The sequence below is a fragment of the Eschrichtius robustus genome, chromosome 11 (assembly GCF_028021215.1).
Source record: "Eschrichtius robustus isolate mEscRob2 chromosome 11, mEscRob2.pri, whole genome shotgun sequence".
Classification (NCBI taxonomy): domain Eukaryota; kingdom Metazoa; phylum Chordata; class Mammalia; order Artiodactyla; family Eschrichtiidae; genus Eschrichtius; species Eschrichtius robustus.
In genome coordinates, this window is record NC_090834.1 from 33,612,112 (window position 1) to 33,633,943 (window position 21,832).

General features: G+C 33.4%; 1 protein-coding gene across 4 annotated transcripts in view; it reads right to left on the reverse strand.

Annotated features, from left to right (window-relative positions):
• The window catches only part of DYNC2H1 (dynein cytoplasmic 2 heavy chain 1), a 358,559-nt gene that overhangs the window by 334,769 nt on the left and 1,958 nt on the right, over nt 1-21,832 (reverse strand). For all 4 annotated transcript variants that reach the window (XM_068554132.1, XM_068554131.1, XM_068554130.1 and 1 more), the window contains exons 2-12: nt 18,990-19,160; nt 18,420-18,555; nt 11,141-11,259; nt 9,999-10,143; nt 9,012-9,244; nt 6,525-6,659; nt 6,306-6,419; nt 6,077-6,188; nt 5,618-5,742; nt 4,414-4,589; nt 2,212-2,407 (exon numbers count right to left, since the gene is read on the reverse strand). In XM_068554132.1, coding sequence (XP_068410233.1) covers nt 2,212-2,407; nt 4,414-4,589; nt 5,618-5,742; nt 6,077-6,188; nt 6,306-6,419; nt 6,525-6,659; nt 9,012-9,244; nt 9,999-10,143; nt 11,141-11,259; nt 18,420-18,555; nt 18,990-19,160 — 1,662 coding nt within the window. The remainder of the gene's footprint in view (nt 1-2,211; nt 2,408-4,413; nt 4,590-5,617; nt 5,743-6,076; nt 6,189-6,305; nt 6,420-6,524; nt 6,660-9,011; nt 9,245-9,998; nt 10,144-11,140; nt 11,260-18,419; nt 18,556-18,989; nt 19,161-21,832) is intronic.

Consider the following 21,832-nt stretch of genomic DNA (forward strand, 5'->3'; position numbering starts at 1 on the left):
TGAATTAATGAATCAAAAAATAGGGATACCTACAAGGTACCATGGTGGACAAAAGAGGACAATGCCAGCTCTGTCAGGGAAAAAGGACAGGTTCAGGGAAGAAAATCAAGCGGACACCGTGGAGTGAGTTTAATTAAGGACTTTAAGAAGACTGTCTTAATTTTTGTACCCTTAGCATGTCAAAACTTCTTGGCACAGAGTAGGTGCTTAAAAAATGTTTCTTAACTAATTTTATAGCAAGTCACTTCTTTCCACTAGTATGCATAAAAATATACTTTATTTCGTGGGGAATAACCACTCTATTTGTTCTGTGCCATAATAGTAGTCCCAGAAAAAGCCCCATCAGGAAAACTAGAAGCAAAATAATATATAAAATTACAGCAATCTGGCCATACTGTTTTCTATCCAACATCCTACTTCATACCCCCCACTCTAGCTAAATGTGTGCTCATAAGTAAAGGTATACACAATAGATTCTCCCAGTTGATCTTTCAGGGGTAAATATAAATACTATATGACCATTCAAACATCTTTTGAGCTTTTATTTTGTTAGACTAAATACTTAGGATAGAGAAGTCAGCAAGCCTCTCTGCTTTGGAATATATAGTCCCTCTATCTGAAATGATCACTCACACTACCTTGTGCTCTTGAGAAAACATAGGTATACTCTTTCAAACTCACATTAAACATCATTCCTCTGTAAGGATTTATCTGATACCATCTCTACCCTACCCAGGAAAATAATTGAAAATTCCCACCTCTATGCTTTCACAGGACTTTCTGAACATCTACCTATAATACAGTATTCATTAAACACTGTGTCTACTTGTTCACTATCTGTCATCACTATATGAATTATAATGGAATAAATATGGGCTTTGGAGTCAGGGAGACTTGGTATTAAATCCTAACTTCATAACTTACTAGCTGTGTAGTACTGGGAAAACCATGTTACAAATCTGATCCCCAATTAGATCAGTGAAAAATGGGGGTGGGGGTAATTGAAATAACATAAATACAGTATCTACCAGAAGCCCTGATATTTAATGAGAACTCAATGTTTAGTTTGCTTTCTCCCATTAGACCAGTGGTTCTCAACCATGGCTGATTTGCACCCAAGGGGACATTTGGCAATGTCTGGAGATATTTTTGATTGCCAGGACTAGGTAGGTGCTACTGGCCAGGGATGCTGCTAAACATCCTACAATGCACAGGACACCCCCCACAAAAAAGAAGTGGTCCAAAAGTACCACGGCTGAGAAACCCTGTACCAGAGTGTGACAGTAATATATTCATTTTTATATCCTCACTACACTGTGCCTGGCAGTACAAGTGCTCAAAGAACCTTTGTTGGATGAAAGAGTGAGAAACCAAATACACACAAGATACTGTTCCTGCCCTCTAAGATCTATTAATCAAATGAGAGAAAAAATATAAAACTCCAATACTACATAAAAGTGTTCTAAGAGTGATTTGCACACTGCACACAAAATAAGGAACAATCAATTAAAAGAAGACACAACAATTAAAGTGACTTTTGAGTTGGGAATTAAAGGATAACTTGAAGTTCTTCAATCAGAGGGAACAGGTATCAGTGCATAAGGACAAGTTCAGAGAAGAGCCAAGTTTCATATTACTAAAGCACAGGGTGCAACATGAGAGGGAAGAGTATAGGGAGTGAAGGCCACAATCAGTAAGGTCAGCTAGGGTATGATTAAGAAGGGTCTTGTATACATGCTAAGGAGAGAGACAATGAGGTAATAATAGTTGGTTTTAAACAGGTAAATGATTTGATGACAGTGTGCTTCAGGTAGACCAAGGAAATGACCAAAAACAAAGACCAGTCCATCAGCTCGGTAATTTTCTAAGAATCTGCCCCTAGAAGGCAGACGAAGGACCCTTAATTAGAAAGCCCTTTAAGATCCATGCTAGTAACATAAGAGAAGAAAAAAAGAGAAAATAATATTCTATTTTTCTAAATGCTTTTAGGATGAAAAGCAGTAACAGTAACACCTCAAATTAATAAAAGTCCCATATAGGGGATTACAAAGCAAATTTTGTAATGCAGTCATTTAGCAAACTGTAACTTCACAAGACTTAATGGTGCTATTCTATTAGCCTAACAAAATCAAAAGCAGAAAGCAAAGCCCTTAAAATACTCTAATGTAATGAACTCAGAATAGCCGTGTTTTCAAAAATATCATGTCTTACTTGTTTCAGAATAATTGCTTGCTTGCAGAATTTCTGTGCAACGTTTGCAACTTGCTGTATTTTGGCAGGAATAACAAAGCCAAGTGCAGAAAGCTGACGAACTTCTCTCAGAAGAATCACCAGCCGATCTGAATAATGCACTTTTAATGATCCATCATTAGGATCCAACTCCATAATTTGACTATGAGCCTCAATACTACAATACAAAATAAATAACCTTTTAAATTTCATGTTCTCACGCTTTTGACTGATGAAAAACATAATTTTATACTTACAGGAAAGTTGTAAAAACTATTAACTCAGAGTGGAAATAAGATTTTAATTACAGTTTTCAAGTTATAGTTTTTTCACACAGTATTTCACAATTCAGATCTTGATAACAAACTACAATATCCAAAATATACCATCGTATCAATATTTCAACCAAGCAGCTTTTGAAGTCAGAAAAATCAATATCTTAACCTTCAGCTAAGACTCAAAATAGACATCAAATCCATCATAAAGAGAAAAGGTTTTTATTCACTTTCTAAAAAGGTATCTCAGATTTTTAGTCAGCCTCTTGGTTCTTTAAGACTCTCATTAAAGGCTCAATAATAAATAGCATCAAAATACTAGGAGTAGAGATATTCAAATGTTTCATTCTTCTACTCTTCATTTCACTATGTAAAGACTGTCTTTTCTTTGTGTTTCTTCTAAAAGCCACAATGGCAAATTTTACATTGGGGCACTCAAGTCTCCACGGACTGTGAAAATGCTGAGGGAAATTAAAAGCATTATGTTTTCATGACCCTTCTTTCAGGCTCATGTTTACATAATGCTTTCTTTCAAATCACTTTCAAAATTAGGAGAACTTGCAGGTCTTAGAAAGTAAGTTACTGAAAAGCAAAGAACAAATCTATTCAGCCTACTTAATAACGCATAAAACAAAGCATAATAAAAAGCAGATACTTTAAAATGTCTTAAAATAATAATTTAGCCCAAACTGTCCTATAAGAACGTAAAGCCTATCAGAAAATTGTAACAGTGACACTTTTTGCCTTTATTTGAAACCAATATTCAAAATTAGTTTCTACCTACCAGCATATCCTGAAATATGTTCCAAAACACACTTGATTCTATGCGACAATGATGGGTTTTACCCAAAAAAAAGTGAGAGTCAGAAGTTTCATCACCAAATGAGAAAAAAATAGGTTGAATAAAGTTAAACAGGCTTTTTTAACTGCAGATCTCAGTCCTTTTGGTACTCCGTCTTACACAGTGGATCTCCACCAGAGCCGTAGTGATAAACGTGCAAATTCTCCAAAATTAATTGACTAAAGAACTCTTTACTTTTTTGGGGGGGGTGGGGGGGGATCATCTCTAATATTTTAGGCTCAGGGTAGAAAGGGAAAGAGTTAAATGACATAAAGTTATAATCATTATGCTTTATCACCTTTGGTTCTTTCATTCTTCTTCCAAAACCAAAATGCAAGATAAAAGAAAAAAAATTATTCATTCAGTTTAGGAAGCTACCACTTTGGGCCTAATTATTCATTGCAGCAGTATAGGGAAAACAAACAGAATTTCATATTATGGCCAAAGTTACTTTTAAAAAGTAACAAGTTTCTAAAAGCTAAAACATGGTAAGTTTCTAAAACTACAGACAATAATATAACGGGGAAAGTTGACCTGAACAAATAAACAGTGGTTTTTCTAGGCCATCCATTTTAAATACCCATTGGAATAATTAGGTTAACCTATTATTAAATTACATTCAATATAGCTTAATAAATATTTACCAAATCCTTATTATGTTGGACAACATGAAGAAATATTCTTCATCTCAAGGAGCTTAAAAATAACAAAATTTTAGTTTACAATATGTATGGGGGGTATATAATATTAACGTAAAAAGGTAGGAAAACATACGTATACCAGTAACAAAAAACCATGGGAGCATGAAAACCTAATTCCAAAATAAGAATCTGCAGTTCTGGGGAATAGATATGAGAAGCAAAAGGAAGGCAGTCAAAGTTTCCAACCTTAATGACTTAAAAGTTGATCATCAAAACCTAAACAAAAAAAAAAAATTCTAAAAGCAGCAGCAAGTTTGGAGAAAGGAGAGAGGAGTAGAGATGATTAATTACATCTTGTCATTTGGATTAATAACACAAGAAAAAAGATTCTTGTGTAGATTTCACTGTTTAGTATACTTATACTTACCACAAACCGGATTTGGAATCAGACAAGCCAGATTGAATATCCCTGGACCAATCATCAAATTGTTCTTGTTCATATAGTTTAAACTGGTCTAAGAGATCTTCAGCACTTCGATGGAAAGATCGAAATCCTGACAAGTCAGATAAAAGAGCCTCTGCAATCTTGATAGTATCATCCACCTTAAAAAGCCAAATTACAAGAATATTTATTATTTAAATTCTAACAAAATTAGCATAAAATCAGCTCTCTTCTCTGTTCTGTGATTCAGAAATTATTTTCCCATTCATCTGTAAACAGTAAAATAGAAGATTTGCCAGTGAATTTAAGAATATCAACCCCTACTTTGCTCCTGAACTATACAACCTCAGAATAGCAAAACACAGAAGATAACACATACAAGGCATAATTTGAAGGGTACAATAAGGGAAATTCAGGTGAAACTCCAAGAATTCAGCAATACTCCTAAATATGTTATGCAATAATTTGAGCCCTTTATTAAATTCTGTGGTTAAGAGCTCAAACAATAATTAGGCCAATTTGGATGCCAATTAAAGAAGAGAAATGCCTTTCCTCCACAAGTATACAAAGAACATTGTCGCAACTTGGAAAGCTGACTAACAAAGTTAGGCAGAATATTACAGAAAAAACATCAAAATATAAACTTGAATAAATAGAACTCTCAAATATGCTAGCCTTTATAACACTCTATATTTGCTTGCTCTTAATCATACATTAAAACCAATTAATATTTATTACATGAGTCGAATGCAAGGTATTGTACCACATACTAATTAGTAAGCACATAAGATACTTAGATCAACTTTGATAATATTAAAATAATAGTCTTTTAATTCTATAAATTGCTGCCACTACCTTAGGCAATACCATAATTACTTTTCACCATTCCTTTAACTTCCTTTCAACGTAGGATGATTTATTTACATAAACATACTTGCAGATAGACTTTGTACGTACCAAAATTCTACAAAGATACACTTCAAAGAATTTAAAAATCCTTTGAAAATTATATATTTTTCATACTTTTCACTTTTTCAGAGTTCTACATTTCCACATGAAAATTAGATGAAAATGCCAAGGAAAACAGAGAATGTTTTCTTAATGTTTTCACTACAGTTCTAGAGTGCCTTCTACATTAATTTAGCACATTTTACAATTAGTATTCTTCAACATTTATTAAAACTAATACCTTCAGTTCCAACTGACGAACCCAAACTATATTATTGACAACTTCTGAAAGGTTTTTGCCAGAAAGTGGTCCAGATGCGTCACCAGGAACTCCACGGCATCGGTTTTCAAAATCTAATCGAAAGTCTATAAAATTTAAATCAAATAAATGATTACACACATTCAGCAAAGATTTCCTAAATGCCTTCCATGTACCAAACACTATGCCAAATACTGTGAATAGAAAAATAGTAACAGTTGGTCCTTTACTCTCAGGGACCTCACCACACATCAAGTGAGAGAGAAAATAACCAGTTAATTCAAGAAATCTGTCATTTATTACAGAAATAGTAAATTAATCTTCAACATACAGATGTCATAAAATATAATATCTTAATCCTAAGCGGTATACAACAAAGGAAAAAGTAATCTACAAAAATACTTTTTCAAGCAAACACTATAATGTCTGATAAACTTTTACCTTTAACTGAGTCCATAAGTCTTGCCAGTAAAGTTTCTCTTTCTAGCATCAATTCTTTGCTTATGGTTGGACGCTTCACCAACTCTTTATATTTCAGAAATGCTTGAAGAAGCTAATATGAAACAAATAAGTATATGTTCATCCCAAGTGAATCAACTAGGTAAAAACATGAGTATCTCCTCAAACAGCTTAAGGGAAATATTAAAAGTTAAATATTTCAATATTTTACCTGCTGTGGACTATCCTGAATTTCTGAAATATAATTTTTTAATTTTCCTGCTATTTTTTGTTCCACAGGTGCCATAATTTTTTCATATTGAGACACTGCAGCTTTCCATAAAGGCTAAACAAATTAACAATATTGTTAGACTTTAATATTTTTTAAATCGGCCTTTAAAAAGAACAACACAAACAGGAAATTATATAGACAAACACATATATATTCAACCTCAGTATATGGATTATACTGCACAGGATTCAGGCCAGTAAAAGGTTCAAATACTCGAGCCAGGCATATGATTTTCTCATCACTGGCAGGTGAAAAATAGAGAAGTTTCTCATGAATTGTTCTAAGAGCCAAGACCTAAAACATAAAATATTAAAACAACAAATTTATTTAAATCAATACATCAGCACAAATAGTCTAAAATCTAAAGATATTGGGCAAGAATTTCTTTAACCTAGGTTCTCTGAAATGAACAATAAATCTGAACTGTAATCTTGGTAATTACTACTCATCAATAATCAAAGTAATACTCAAAGACATACCGTATCATCACACTACTATCAATCAGTGTGCTCAAATCTAGTTAACATATATAAAATCTAAATATTTTTAAACTATGTTTAAAGCTCATTTAGGTAAAGTTTTAGAGTCTCTCCTCCTTACTATAGTAAAAACTTCTGATTTCCATTATTCTGCCTTAAATTGCACTTCTAATAATGAAACAATATGTTAACAACTCCATTATGTATAATCTATGAACAGCTGGAAAACAATTTATTTCATTTTGTATTTAAAATTTCTACCAACCATCAAAAGGTAATCAAAAAGGCTAAGTAAAAATGCTATAATCGTCCATTTGAGTTGAAAATATCAGAACAAACTCATGATTTATTTTTCTCTTGATAAAAACAAAAGTACCAATTTAACAATGCTGTCTACTGAGACAGCCTAAAAGCACTGATAATTAAATAACATTTACCACTTCTTCAACCAGATTGTTGTTGTTAAATATCATTTTCCACTAATAAGAACCAGGATCTTTGGAGAAATGCCTAATTCCAGGTATGAAACAGAAAATGTAGATGGGCCAGTACATTTTGAGGGGCCAGAATGTAAGGAAGTTGTCAAAGAAATACTGGATTCATGTCAAAAATGACACAGAGCCAATGTAAAGGGGTACTCACTGTCCAAAGATGGGACAATTTGAATATAGTAATAATAAATACGATAAAAAAATAAATAAATAACTACGATAAAAACTACAATGGGTTGAAACTCATAAAATATAAAAACTCATAGGTTCATAATGATACTATTTAAAAAACATTTCATTGATTGCCTATGGAACTTACTGATACTAACTTATTGTTCATTGTACTAAAAATGATAAATAAAAACTAATTGTCTATATACCATTCCTATACAAACCATATTTCAGGGTCACTAAAAAACTGATGAAGACATGTTCTTCCAACATCACTAATAAATGCACAAAGAACAACAGAATTAAAAAATCATCATTTTCCAACTCCTCATGATAAATCATTCAGAAAAAGCTGATGAAGAGCATTATAACAGATGGATCAGGCTAATCATACATGAACCCACAGATCAAACTTAACTCATGAAAGTGGGAAAACCAGACATTACCTGCCTCCTCTAATGTATAAGAACTATATAGTACTGCTTACGAAGCAACCTGGTTCAAGTAAACCAACATTTAGTAACTAAAAAAATTTCTGAGACAATCAGGAAACTTGAATATTGATTAGATACATAATGATATTACAAAATTATTGTCATTTTGTTGGGGGTGATATTGGTATTATGATTATGATTTAAGGGTAAAAGTATACGATTTCTTGGATTGGCTTTAAAAATACTCCAGCAAAAAAACAGAAAGCAGGGGAAACAAAGATGGAACAGGAACTGAACATTGTCAGTGGCTGCTGAAACTGAGTGATGGATACACTGACATCCACTGTACTATGTTACTTTTGTGTATGTTTGAAATTTCTCATAATGAAAAGGTTTAAAAACACAACAACAGGAATTCCCTGTTGGTCCAGTGGTTAGGACTCAGCGCTTTCACTGCCTGGGCCTAGGTTCAGTCCCTGGTCTGGGAACTAAGATACCCCAAACTGCACAGCATGGCCAAAAAAAAAAAAAAATTACAAGAACAATGGTTCCCTTAAGCCCAAAGGGAAAAAGTCACTTTGCAATCTTCACATATTCTCATTTTGCCTGCCCCTTCAAGCTAAACATCTAAGTTCTATACTGAAACTCATAACTTATATAAATTAAGCAGCTGTTTCAAATATTTCCACTGAGTACTCCCTGAAAAGCTGTCTCTGCCTGTAAAAATTTCAATAGCCAAGAGAAAGTCTGAGAGCTTCCATACCTAGACAACTGGGTTGACTGTCTTTTTACAACAAAGAACAAAATAAAAGTTCACAACTTACAAACTGAATAGCCACAAACCAAAAAAAAGAAAGGAAGCGGAAACCAGCACTTAGTACCCACTGGGCACCTGGTACTGTACCACACAACTTCATAAGTCATCTCATATGAACTTTACCTCTTATTCTCTCCCAAAAGTTTAAACAAGTTCTATCAGATGTGTAGTTCTTATTAATTATAAAACGCATTCTCAAACAAGTGAGGACCTACTTCACACTTAAAAACAAAGATCCAAATAATCAAATATACCTCTTCAAGGCGCTTGCCAAGTTTGTCAAGTGTTTCAGGAAAATATTTTTCATTTTTCCACAGATGAGGTACATAGCGCTGCCACACCTGACCTGTTAGATGACTACAGGCAGTCACCCACTGTTCACATATTGAAATCCCAGCTTTCATATTTTCCTTCACAAGATAATAAGGATCTTCCCATAGGTTCAAAGTTCCCAACTTTTTCTGAACAAATCTTCCAAAGGAGCCACCTAATAAAACGTAAAACAAACTTTTTAATGAACATATCTTTTTACCAAATAATTATGAAATATATGCTTTTTACAAAATTAAAATAATACACAAATTAGCAAACCAAGGATCTATGAAATACCACATCCACACCTTTAGACGGGCACTGTTAATAACAAATATTTTTTAAAAACACACATGCACACACATATTTGTATTTCTGCATCTTTCAATATATCACGCATATCTTTGAAGTATAGAAATATATACACATTTTTTAAAGGCTGCAGAGCCCACAGTATGGATATAGCATTACATGACCAATTCTCAATTGCTATTTGTTTCTACTCTCATTTTACAAACAATGCTGTAATAAATATCCTTTTATATACACATTTACATACTTGTCTAACATTTTCTTAGGATAACAATGAGAAAGGTATATTCTGGGTCAAAAAGTATATGTATTTTTAATGTCGACAGATAACCCAATATATATTAAACTTTCCAGTTCATTACAAAATAAAGTCTAAATTAATACACAGATAGGGACGAAAAATCTATGTTAATTTAGTTATATTATAGTCAAAGAATCTGATACTATGATTTAAATTAACCAATTATTTACAAATATCTACTTAAATAATCCTATATGATTTGCTCTAAGAGTTACTTTAAGCAACAATTATTGTATTAAGGAACATTTTCGGAAAAAACAGAAAACAAAATAAGTCAGGCTTCCAAAATTGCAAAAGTTTATTTCTTTACTAGTACCTATAATATCTAAGAGATGTAACATTCGTGACTCAGGATAATGATCATGTTCTGTCTGTCTCCACACATCATCTACAACATCCCGAGTTGTCTCCACCAAGTCAACCACTTCCAGTAAGGACAGACCATCCAAGTTATAAAACTCCTAAAACCAAAATGCATTCATTTTTAAACATAATCATATTTGTACCTTGGGCAGTATAGTCAAAATGTTCTCAGACTTTTTCAAATGCTAACATCTCTAATATCTGCCATATTATTTTCTCTTCTCTCAGATGATATATTACTTCTTTAAGCCAATACCCTATAAGTTCCTTCACAAACATAAATTTCATGAAAGCCAGAAGGAAAAATAAGAATTGCATAAACTCTATAAATTTATTTTTACCCTTGGCCTAATTTCCTTTAAATTCAGGACATTTGTTTTATTTACCTAATAGAAGTGGCCTTAACACCATATGTACACTACCCATTTCACCTCATATATCTTTATTGATTCATTTCCTGGGTTGCACAATGTTACCAATAATACAAACATAGTACATGGTATATCACTGCTAGGAAAAAAAGTTTTAAACCATTTCAAACACTTCATTCAAATGATATTAATGTAATAATATCGGGAATGAATAAAAAATTACTAAATATTTATTTTGAAAATATTTGAAAAGAATAGATTTTGTAAAAAACACTCAAAATGGTCACTTATTTAACCTCCCCACAGATACACCAAGGAATAATCAATCTAATAAGTATCAAACTAAGACTTTTTATATTTCAGATTCCTCCAAAATGCTAATTTGAATAAAGTAAACAATTTTTCCAAAGAACATATTACCTCCGCAGGATAAACCTCTGTTAGTATTAGGTTTCTGTTTTTTTCCTATCTACCTGCAGGAAAGTAATTATGTTTTTGAGAAAAATATTTTCTAGAGATTAGAATTTAACTTTTTTAAAAGTTTGGACTTCTAAGTTGCACTCAGGTTAAATACATATCTTAAGTAAACCCTGCTACATCTGAAGAATATATTTTGTCCAGAACCATCAAGTAATGATTTTAAAACAGAGATAAATCTAGTAAAAATTGAATGCTAAGGTACTTCTATCAAAACCTGATATATAACTATGTATGAATCACGTACTCTTGCAATTGTTTCAAATAATTCTTTAAAATAACTGGCTCTTTCTTTACTAATCTGTTTACTTCCACGATGAGCTTGTTCTATCCAAAACTGGAACTCATCACTTGGTGTAAGAATACCTGAAAAGCGAGAAGGAAAAATGAGAAATATCAACTGTTATCATGCTGATCATTTTGAAATGTAAAGAAATATTGAAACACTATATTGTGCACCAGGAACTAACATAGTTTTGTAAGTCAATTACACTTCAAAATCTCACAAACAAATAAACTCATAGAAAAAGAGATCAGATTGCTGGTTAACAGAGGTGGGGGTGGGGAGAGGGGGAATTGGATGAAGGTGCTCAAAAGGAACAAACTACTAGTTATAAGATAAATGAGTACTAAAGATATAATGTACAACATGATAAATATAATTAATACTGCTTTGTTATATATGAAAGTTCTTAAGAGAATAAATGCTGAGATTTCTCCTCATAAGGAAAAAATTTTTGTTTCATTTCTTTAATTTTGTATCTATATGACATAATAGATGTTCACTAAACTTACTGTGAATATCATTTCACGATGTATATAAGTCGAATCATTATACTGTACACTTTAAACTTACAGTGCTGTAGGTCAATTATCTCAGTAAAACTAGAAGAAAGAAAGAAAGAAAGGAAGGAAGGAAGGAAGGAAGGAAGGAAGGAAGGAAGGAAGGAAGGAAGGAAGGAAGGAAGAAAAGAATAGAATCATTTGAAAATGAAAAGCCAGCAAGACACTGGTTTCATTTGCTGATTTTGCACATTTCTGTATTCTTAAGGATGCACAGAAAATAATTTTTACAATTTCTATGAACAAAAAAAAACTACAAAAATAACCCCAAAACAATTAACAAAATGGCAATCAGTACACACTTATCAATAACTACTTTAAATTGGCTGAATGGATACAAAAACAAAACCCATATATATGTTGGCTGCTAGAGACCTGCTTCAGATCTAAAGCCACACTCAGACTGAAAGGGGATGGGAAAACGTATTCCATGCAAATGGAAATCAAAAAGCAATACTTATGTCAGATAAAAAAAGACTTTAAAGACTGTCACACATGATTTTGTGGTACAAACTTTCTGTACGGTTTTTCTTATAGTCCAATTAATTACTAAAAAGCGTCCCTACAAGGATAAATAAAAACACTGCAAAAGGAATACTTAATGTCTTTTAACTTTTTATTTTTAAAAAATATTAAAACACTGATTTTAACTCTTATTTATGTGGAAAATTATCTGTATAAGAAAATCTAAGTTGGAATAAAGAAAATTTGCCTAATTACAGTCAAAAAAAAAAAAAAAAACTTTCACAAATAATGAAGAAGGACATTACATACTGATCAAGGGATCAATCTAAGAAGATATAACACGATGTAAGTATATATCCACCCAACATAGGAGCACCTAATACATAAAGCAAATATTAATAGACATAAAGGGAGAAACTGACAGTAATAAATTCATAGTAGAGAACTTTAACATCCCACTTACATCAATGGACAGATCATCCAGACAGAAAATCAATAAGGAAACAATGGCCTTAAACAACACATTAGACGAAATAAACTTAATATATATATATAGAACATTCCATCCACAAGCAGCAGAATATACATTTATTTCAAATGCACATGGTACATTCTCCAGGACAGATCACATGCTAGGCCACAAAAATAAGATGCAGAAAATTTAAAGAAAACTGAAATCATATCAAGCATCTTTCCTGACCACAATGCTCTGAGACTGGAAATCAACCAGAAGGAAAAAACTGCAAAAAAACACAAATATGCAGAGACTAAATAACATGCTACAAACAATCAATGGATCACAGAGGAAAAATCAAAAAATACCTGAAGAAAAATGAAAATAAAAACACAACAATCTAAAATCTACAGATGCAGCAAAAGCAGTTCTAAGAGGCAAGTTTATAGCAATACAAGCCTATTCAAGAAATAAGAAAAATCTTAAAAAAACAACTTAACCTTACACCTAAAGGAACTAGAAAAAAGAAGAACAAGCAAAACCAGAAGTTAGCAGAAAGAAAGAAATCATAAAGGTCAGAGCAGAAATAAATGAAACAGAGACTTAAAAAAAAAAAATAGAAAAGATCAATGAAACTAAGAGCTGGTTCTTTGAAAAATTAAACGTCACCGACAAACTTTGCCACGCTCATCAAGAAAAAAAGAGAGAGGGCCCAAATCAATAAAATCAGAAATGAAAAAAGAAGTTACAACTGACACCACAGATATAGAAAGGATCATAAGATATTATTAAGAACAATTATACACCAATAAAATGAACAACCTAGAAGAAAAGGACAAATCCCTAGAAATGTACAGTTTCCCAAGACTGAACAAGGAAGAAGTAGAAAATATGAGTAGACCAATTACCAGTAATGAAATTGAATCATTTCATTACTGGTAATTGTAAAAAATAACTCCAAAAACAAAAGTCCAGAACTAGAGGGCTTCACATCACATGGTTTGGTGAATTCTACCAAATATGTATAGAAGGGTTAACGCCTATCATACTCAAATTATTCCCAAAAACTGCAGAGGAAGATATGCTTCCATACTCATTTTCCAAAGCCAGCATCTCCCTAAAATCAGAACCAGACAAAGATATCACAAAAAAAGAAAAAAAAAGAAAATTACAGGCCAATATCAGTGATGAATATAGATGCAAAATTCCTCAACAAAATATTAGCAAACCAAATTCAACAATACATTAAAAGGTCCATATACCACAATCAAGTGGGTTTTATTCCAGGGATGCAAGGATGATTCAAATCCAAAAATCAATCAACGTGATATACCACGTTAACAAATTGAAGAATAAAAATCATATGACCATCTCAATAGATACAGAAAAAATTTGACAAAAGTCAGCATCCATTTATGATTAAAAACTCTCAACAACAAAGTGGATATAGAGGGAACACACCTCAACATAATCAATAACATATATGATAAGCCCACAGCTAACATCATATTCAACGGTGAAAAGCTGAAAGCATCTCCTCTAACATCAGGAACAAGACAAGGATGGCCATTCTCACCACTTTTATTCAACACAGTATTAGAGGTCCTAGCCATAACAATCAGACAAAAAGAATAAATAAAAGGAATCCAAATTGGAAAGGAAGAAGCAAAACTGTCACTGTTTGCAGGTGACATGATACTATACATAGAAAATCCTCAAGATGCCACAAAAAAACTATTAGAGCTCATCAATGAATTTGGTAAAATTTCAGGATACAAAATTAATACACAGAAATCTGTTGTATTTCTATACACTAACAACAAACTATCAGAAAGAGAAATTTAAAAAACAATCCCATTTATAATCACATCAAAAAGAATAAAATACCTAGGAATAAAACTACCTAACGAGGTAAAAAGCCTGTATGCAGAAAAGTATAAGACATTGATGAAAAAACTGAAGACAACACAAACAAATGGAAAGATATACCACATTCACGGATTGGAAGAATTAATAATGTTATAATGAGCATACTACCCAAGGCAATCCATAGATTCAATGCAACCCCTATCAAAATACCAATGGCATTTTTCACAGAATTAGGAAAAATGATCCTAAAGTTTGTCTGGAAACACAAAAAAAACCCCAAATAACCAAATCAATCTTGAGAAAGAAGAACAAAGCTGGAGTTATCATGCTCCCTGATCTCAAACTATACTGCAAAGCTACAGTCATCAAAACAGTATGGTACTAGCACAAATACAGATACATAGATCAATGGAAAGAACAGCGACCCCAGAAATGAACTCACACTTATGGCAATTAATCTATGACAAAGGAAGCAAGAATATACAAAGGGGAAAAGACAGCCTCTTCAGTAAATGGTGTTGGAAAAGCTGGACCTACATGCAAAAGAATTAAACTGGACTTTTCTCTCCCATCATACACAAAATTAAGTTCAAAATGGATTAAAGACTTAAATGTAAGACCTGAAACCATAACTTCTAGAAGAAAACATAGGGAGTACACTCTGTCACTGGTCTTAGTAATATTTTCTTGGATCTGGCTTCTCAGGCAAGGGAAACAAAAGCAAAAATAAACAGATGGGACTACATAAAATTAAAAAGCTTTTGCACAGCTAAGGAAACTATCAACAAAATGAAAAGGCCACCTACTGAATGGGAGAAGATATTTGCAAACAATATATCAGATAAGGGGTTAATATCCATAATATATAAAGAATTCATATAACTCTGTATCAAAAAAAAACAACCCAATTAAAAAATAGGCAGAGGATCTGAATAAACATTTCTACAAAGGACACATACAGATGGCCAACAGGCACATGAAAATGCTCAACATCACTAATCATCAGCAAAATGCAAATCAAAACCACAATGAGATACCACCTCACACTGTCAATGACTTATCAAAAAGGCAACAAATGGGCTTCCCTGGTGGCGCAACGGTTGAGAATCTGCCTGCCAATGCAGGGGGACACGGGTTCGAGCCCTGGTCTGGGAAGATCCCACATGCCGCAGAGCAACTAGGCCCGTGAGCCACAACTACTGAACCTGCACGTCTGGAGCCTGTGCTCCGCAGCAAGAGAGGCCACGATAGTGAGAGGCCCGTGCACCGCGATGAAGAGTGGCCCCTGCTTGCCGAAACTAGAGAAAGCCCTCGCACAGAAACGAAGACCCAACATGCCAAAAATTAATTAATTAATTAATTAATTAAAAAAAAAAAAAGGCAACAAATAACAAGTGTTGGTGGGAAGGTAAAGTAGAGCAGCCACTATGGAAAACAGTATGCAGATTACTCAAAAAATTAAAAATAGAACTACTATATGATCCAGCAATTACACTTCTGGGCATTTATCTGAAAAAAACAAAAACACTAATTAAAAAAGATATATGCTCTCCTATGTTCATAGCAGTGTTATTTACAGTAGCCAAGATATGGAAGCAACCTAAGTGCCCATCAACAGATGAATGGATAAAGAAGATGTGGGGTGTATATATATACATATATATGTGTGTATATATATATGTAAATAAATATAATGGAATATTACTCAGCCGTAAAAAAGAATGAAATCTTGCCATTTGTGACAACATGGATGGACCTAGATGACATTACGCTAAGTTAAATAAGTCAGGCAGAGAAAGACAAATGCTGTATGATCTCACTTATATGTGGACTCTAAGAAAAAAAACAAATGAACAAATAAAACAAAAGCAGAGTTATAGAGATTTGGCACCACCAGGAGCCAATCCCAGCTTGTGGTTGGAGTGAGGCCCAAGCTGTAGGGCCACCATGTGCTCACCAGTGCCCACCCATCATGCCTGGCTTCAACTACAAGTTCCTGAAGAAGTCCAAGCAACAGCTGCTGTGCCCGCTGTGCAGGAGAAATATTAAAAAAAAAAAAAAAAAAGCAGAATTACAGATATAGAGAACAAACAGGTGGTTACCAGAGGGAAGGGGGGTGAGGGAGGAAAGAAATGGGTGAGGGAGATTAAGATTTTTTTTGTAACTGCCAGTTACAAAATAAAGGAGTCACTGGTATGAAATGTATACTGTGGGGAATATAGTCAAGAACTATGCAATACCTTTCCATGGTGACACACTGTCACTAGACTCATCATGGTGATCATTTTGAAATGTACAGAAATACCAAATCACTATGTTGTGTAACAGGAACTAACATACTGTTGTAGGTCAATTATACAAAAAAACACACAAACAAACAAAAATAAATCAGACTTGTAGTTACCAGAGGTGGGGGATGGGAGGAAGGCGAATTGGATGAGGTGGTCAAAAGGTACAACTTCCAAAAGATAAATAAGTAGTAGGGATATAATATACAACATGATAAATATAATTAGCACTGCTGTATGTTATATATGAAAGTTAAGAGAGTAAATCCTAAGAGTTCTCAGCACAAGAAAAGAAAATTTTTTTCTATTCCTTTAATTTTGTATCCATATGAGGTGATGGATGTTCACTAAACTTATTGTGATAATCATTGCTTGATGTATTTAAGTCAAATCTCTATGCTACACACCTTAAGCTTATACAGTGCTGTATGTCAATTATATCTCAATTAAACTGGAAGGAAAAATAAGCAAATTAAAATAGTTTTCTTTTTCCCAATGAAATGGGCAACCTCTAGTTGCTTAATCCCATGCTGGAAGTAAATTCACTATTCTTTCTGGTTGTATGAGATTCAAAAAGCATCTATTTTACTATTCAAAGTATAAAACTACAACTAATATTTTAAACTAATGATTTGTGTATGTCATGCATTTCACCTTAATTGTTCTTATGAAATAATTTATCTATAGCCACAAAATTACAATTAGCTTCAGGAAAAAAATACGTTTTAAAATAAAAGTCATTGGCTTATTATCTTCGCAAATATACAATTAGCATCAATCCTCATTATTCACAGGTTCTGGATTTATGAAGTCACCTACTCGTTAACATTTATATGTACCCAAAGTCAACACTCTCAATGTTTTTGTGGTCATTTGCAGACATGCGCAGAGCTGTGAAAAATTTGAGTTGCCCAACGCATATGTTCCCAGCTAAGGATGAACAAAGCAACACTGCTTTCTTATTTTCTATCACCTACTGTAAACAAATGTCTTTTTTGTAGTCTATGTAGTGCCATGTTTTTCACATTTTTGTACTTTTTGTTGGTGATTTTGCTGTTTAAAATGGCCCCCAAGCATGGTTCTGAAGTGCTGTCTAGTGTTCCTAGCACAAGAACACTGTGAAGTACCTTACAGAGAAAATACTTGTGTTAGATAAGCTTCATTCAGGCAAGAGTTACAGTGCTGTTGCCCTTAAGCTCAATGACAATTCATCAACAATATATATTAAATAACGTGTCTAAACCAAACGCACCTAAAACAAGGTTATGTGTTGAGCAGTTGGTGAAAATCTTATGACCAGAGGCTCACAGGACCCTAGGAGCAATGCTTCAGTATTCGCTAATTTAGTGTTCACAGTGACTTTATAGAACAGAACTACTGCAAATAATGAGAATCAACTATATTTTCTATTTCCATGAACTGCACATTATTAAAGATCACATTTTCCTCTTCTCCAAATCCATATGTAAATCTATTCATTTAAAAGCAGCTCAAGCTCAGAGAAGATCCAAAGTGTGGAAAGAAATCTTTGAAGAAGTGTATTAATTTACTAATGTATTAATAAGGCAATTGTTTTGATTTTCTTTGATAAAACTATGGGTAAATACCTCGTGTGTCATCTTCCTTAAATTTCAGTTTTGATAAGTTAGTATCTGATCTTCGTAGCACTATACCCAAGCCTGCTTCTAGTTCACTCAAAAGATTCTGAAGTTTGGGATCAAGGTTTCTGCTCCATTCCTGATCCTAAATAAAAACAGACAAGAGCATACAATGATCAAAATCTTGCCAATCAAACTGGCTTCCTAAAACACTGTCAAAAGAACTAAGTCCAAATATATCTGTTTCACTCAAAGCCTGACACTACCTCCATCTCATAAGGGAAGGGAAAAAGTCCGTTCAACAATTAAAACTTTATAAAGATCATTTACTATAGCAATTTAAGAGCTGATGTAGATTGCATTTTACATCTTTCTCCAATTTCTCTATTTGTCAATAAAGCCTACATTAAAATTTTTTTAAATTACAAAGAAAAAATATTTTAATTTAAAAACTAAAATACTAATGATATTACCAGTAAATAAAATAATAAATATTTACGTTTGTGTGTATGAAAGCATTTACCCAAATACTTAGGCTAAAAGCAACAACAACCATACAAGCTACTTTAATTTACTCACCTTTAACAACATTGGTGCAAATACTTGCCGTACTGCTTGGTAAAGGGAATTTATAGGTGATTCTAACATAGATGAAACAAGAATGTTTTTATGTAGATTCTGATCAGTAATTACTTCAGGTCGCAGCTTGAAAAACACCAGCACTTTATCTTTTGTGTCGGCAAAATCAATCTAAAGTGGTAAACAAATGATTTTTAATGTTATTTTCATAAAATTAATACTTGAAAATTTATATATTTCCCTAAAATGTTGTATTACTGTAATTTTACCCCTTGGAAAAAGTATACTTTAGAAATAATTATAGTATATTACAACCAATCCTTAAAAAACCCTGAGTTTTAAAAATGTATCCCCACTTATATGTGATTGTATCATAAAGCTACTTTGATAAATGGTTTATAAACAAAAAGCACTATATGAATATTGTTAACATCCACTCCAGACAGATTCAGTAATACTACAGATCAAAGCTGTGTGCCCCAGGTACACAATGGTGACTAGTATACTTCTTCACTCTACTCCAGAAACTCTATAACAAGGATGCTAATTACCCTCTTACATGAAACTAAGTTCAATATAAACTCAGAACTACCAAAACAAACTTAGGTTGTCCATCTCCTAAAATTATCTTTATCTGAACAAACATTTTTTCCTTAAAGTATCTGAGATCAAACTTTTTTACTAAATTGTCATATAACTAGATTATCACCTCACACTGGTCAGAATGGCTATCATCAAAAAATCTACAAACAATAGATGCTAGAGAGGGTGTGGAGAAAAGGGAACCCTCTTGCACTGTTGGTGGGAATGTAAATTGATACAGCCACTAAGGAGAACAGCATGGAGGTTCCTTAAAAAACTAAAAATAGAACTACCATGTGACCCAGCAATCTCACTACTGGGCATATACCCTAAGAAAACCATAATTCAAAAGGACACATGTACCCCAATGTTCATTGCAGCACTATTTACAACAGCCAGGACAAGGAAACAACCTAAATGTTCAAGGACAGATGAATGGATAAAGAAGATCTGGTACATATATACAATGGAATATTACTCAGCCACAAAAAGGAACGAAATTAGATCATTTGTAGAGATGTGGATGGACCTAGAGTCCGTCATACAGAGTGAAGTAAGCCAGAAAGAGAAAAACAAATATCGTATATTAACACATATATGTGGAATCTAAAAAAATGGTACAGACGAACCTATTTGCAGGGCAGGAAAAGAGACGTAGACTTAGAGAACGCACATGTGGACATGGGGTGGAGGGGGAGGGTAGGACAAATTAGGAGATTAGGGTTGACATATATACACTACCATGTGTAAAATAGATAGCTAGTGGGAACATGCTATAAAGCACAGGAAGCTCAGCTCGGTGCTCTGCGACAACCTAGATGGGTGGGATGGGGGAGGTGGTGGAAGGGAGGTCCAAGAGGGAGGGGATATAGGTATACATATAGCTGATTCACCTCCTTGCACAGCAGAAACTAACACAACATTGTAAAGCAACTATACTCCAATAAAAAAAAAAAGGTGAGTGAGTTTTTGTGCTACTTTTCTTTTATCCTAATCATTGTATTTTTTTAGCCACTAGGAAGGAATTGGCATTTACTCAGTATTGCTGCTTTTCTCAAACTCTCATTTTCACGCATTAGAACTCTATTGCTAGCATGATCATTTTATTCCAATTACAAGCGAGAATAACAAGCTGCAGATAAGTAGATTTGAAAAATTCATTCCTTAGTAATTAAATAGGCCATACCCTTAAACTTCCCTCCTCTCACCTATCTGAAGAAAGAATATTCAGAAAATACATATTTTAACATCATACTTTGAAAACAGTATCTATAGTCACTGGCCAAGGCACCCTGGGGCATCAATCAGGACAATGAGCTTTGCCCTAGGCAAAGTCAAAGTTAAAGCAAAGGATAAGTTGGCTACAGCTGTTCATCATTCCCTGAGTAAAGAAAAACTGAGAATGAGCACTCCTAGCCACCTCTCCTCCAAGTTTCCCTATCATTGGCAACTGCTGTTTCCTCTTAACTGACTATAATTTGATAATTATTAAGGTGTAAAGTTGGTTCTTTTATGAGGTTGCAAAATACCTCTATCACCTACTGGGATCGATCAGGGATCAGCATACCACAACTTTCTGCCTGTTTTGTACAGCCCACAAGCTAAAAATTATTTCCACATTTTCTGAAAAAAACGAAAGAATAATAACATTTCATGATATGAAATTCAAGTATCAGTGTCCATAAATAAAGTGGAATGCAGCCACACTCATTCACTCACATATTGTCTATGGCCGCTTTCTCATGGCAATGGCAGAGCTGGAGTTGTGACAGAGACCTTACGACCTGCAAACCCAAAATATTTATTATCTGGCCCATTATAGAAAAAATTTGCCAACCTCTATTCTACAGCATAAACCAGATCACATCTCTCTCTTGCTTAAGATTACCAACGACTTCCTATTTCAACCTAAATGGTGTACAAGGTCCTAAATGATCAGGCCATACTGTAACTTTCACATTCTTTGGTTATTCATTAAACTTCAGCAATGACTCTGGATTTTTTTTTTTTTCCAGCTCCTTAAAACCAAGATAAGACCCAGCTCAAGGCCTTGGTACTTATCATTTCTTTTGCTTAGAAAACTCTTCCCCTAAATCTGCCTACAAGTCATCATTTAAATCTCACTTCAAAGGTCACTAATTCAGACAGGTATTCCCTCCCTCTCTATTTTAATGCACTTCCCCTCCCCATCCCCATCACTACTTTAACATTACTCTATTTTTATTAATAGCACTTATCAATACCCAAAATTATGTTACATT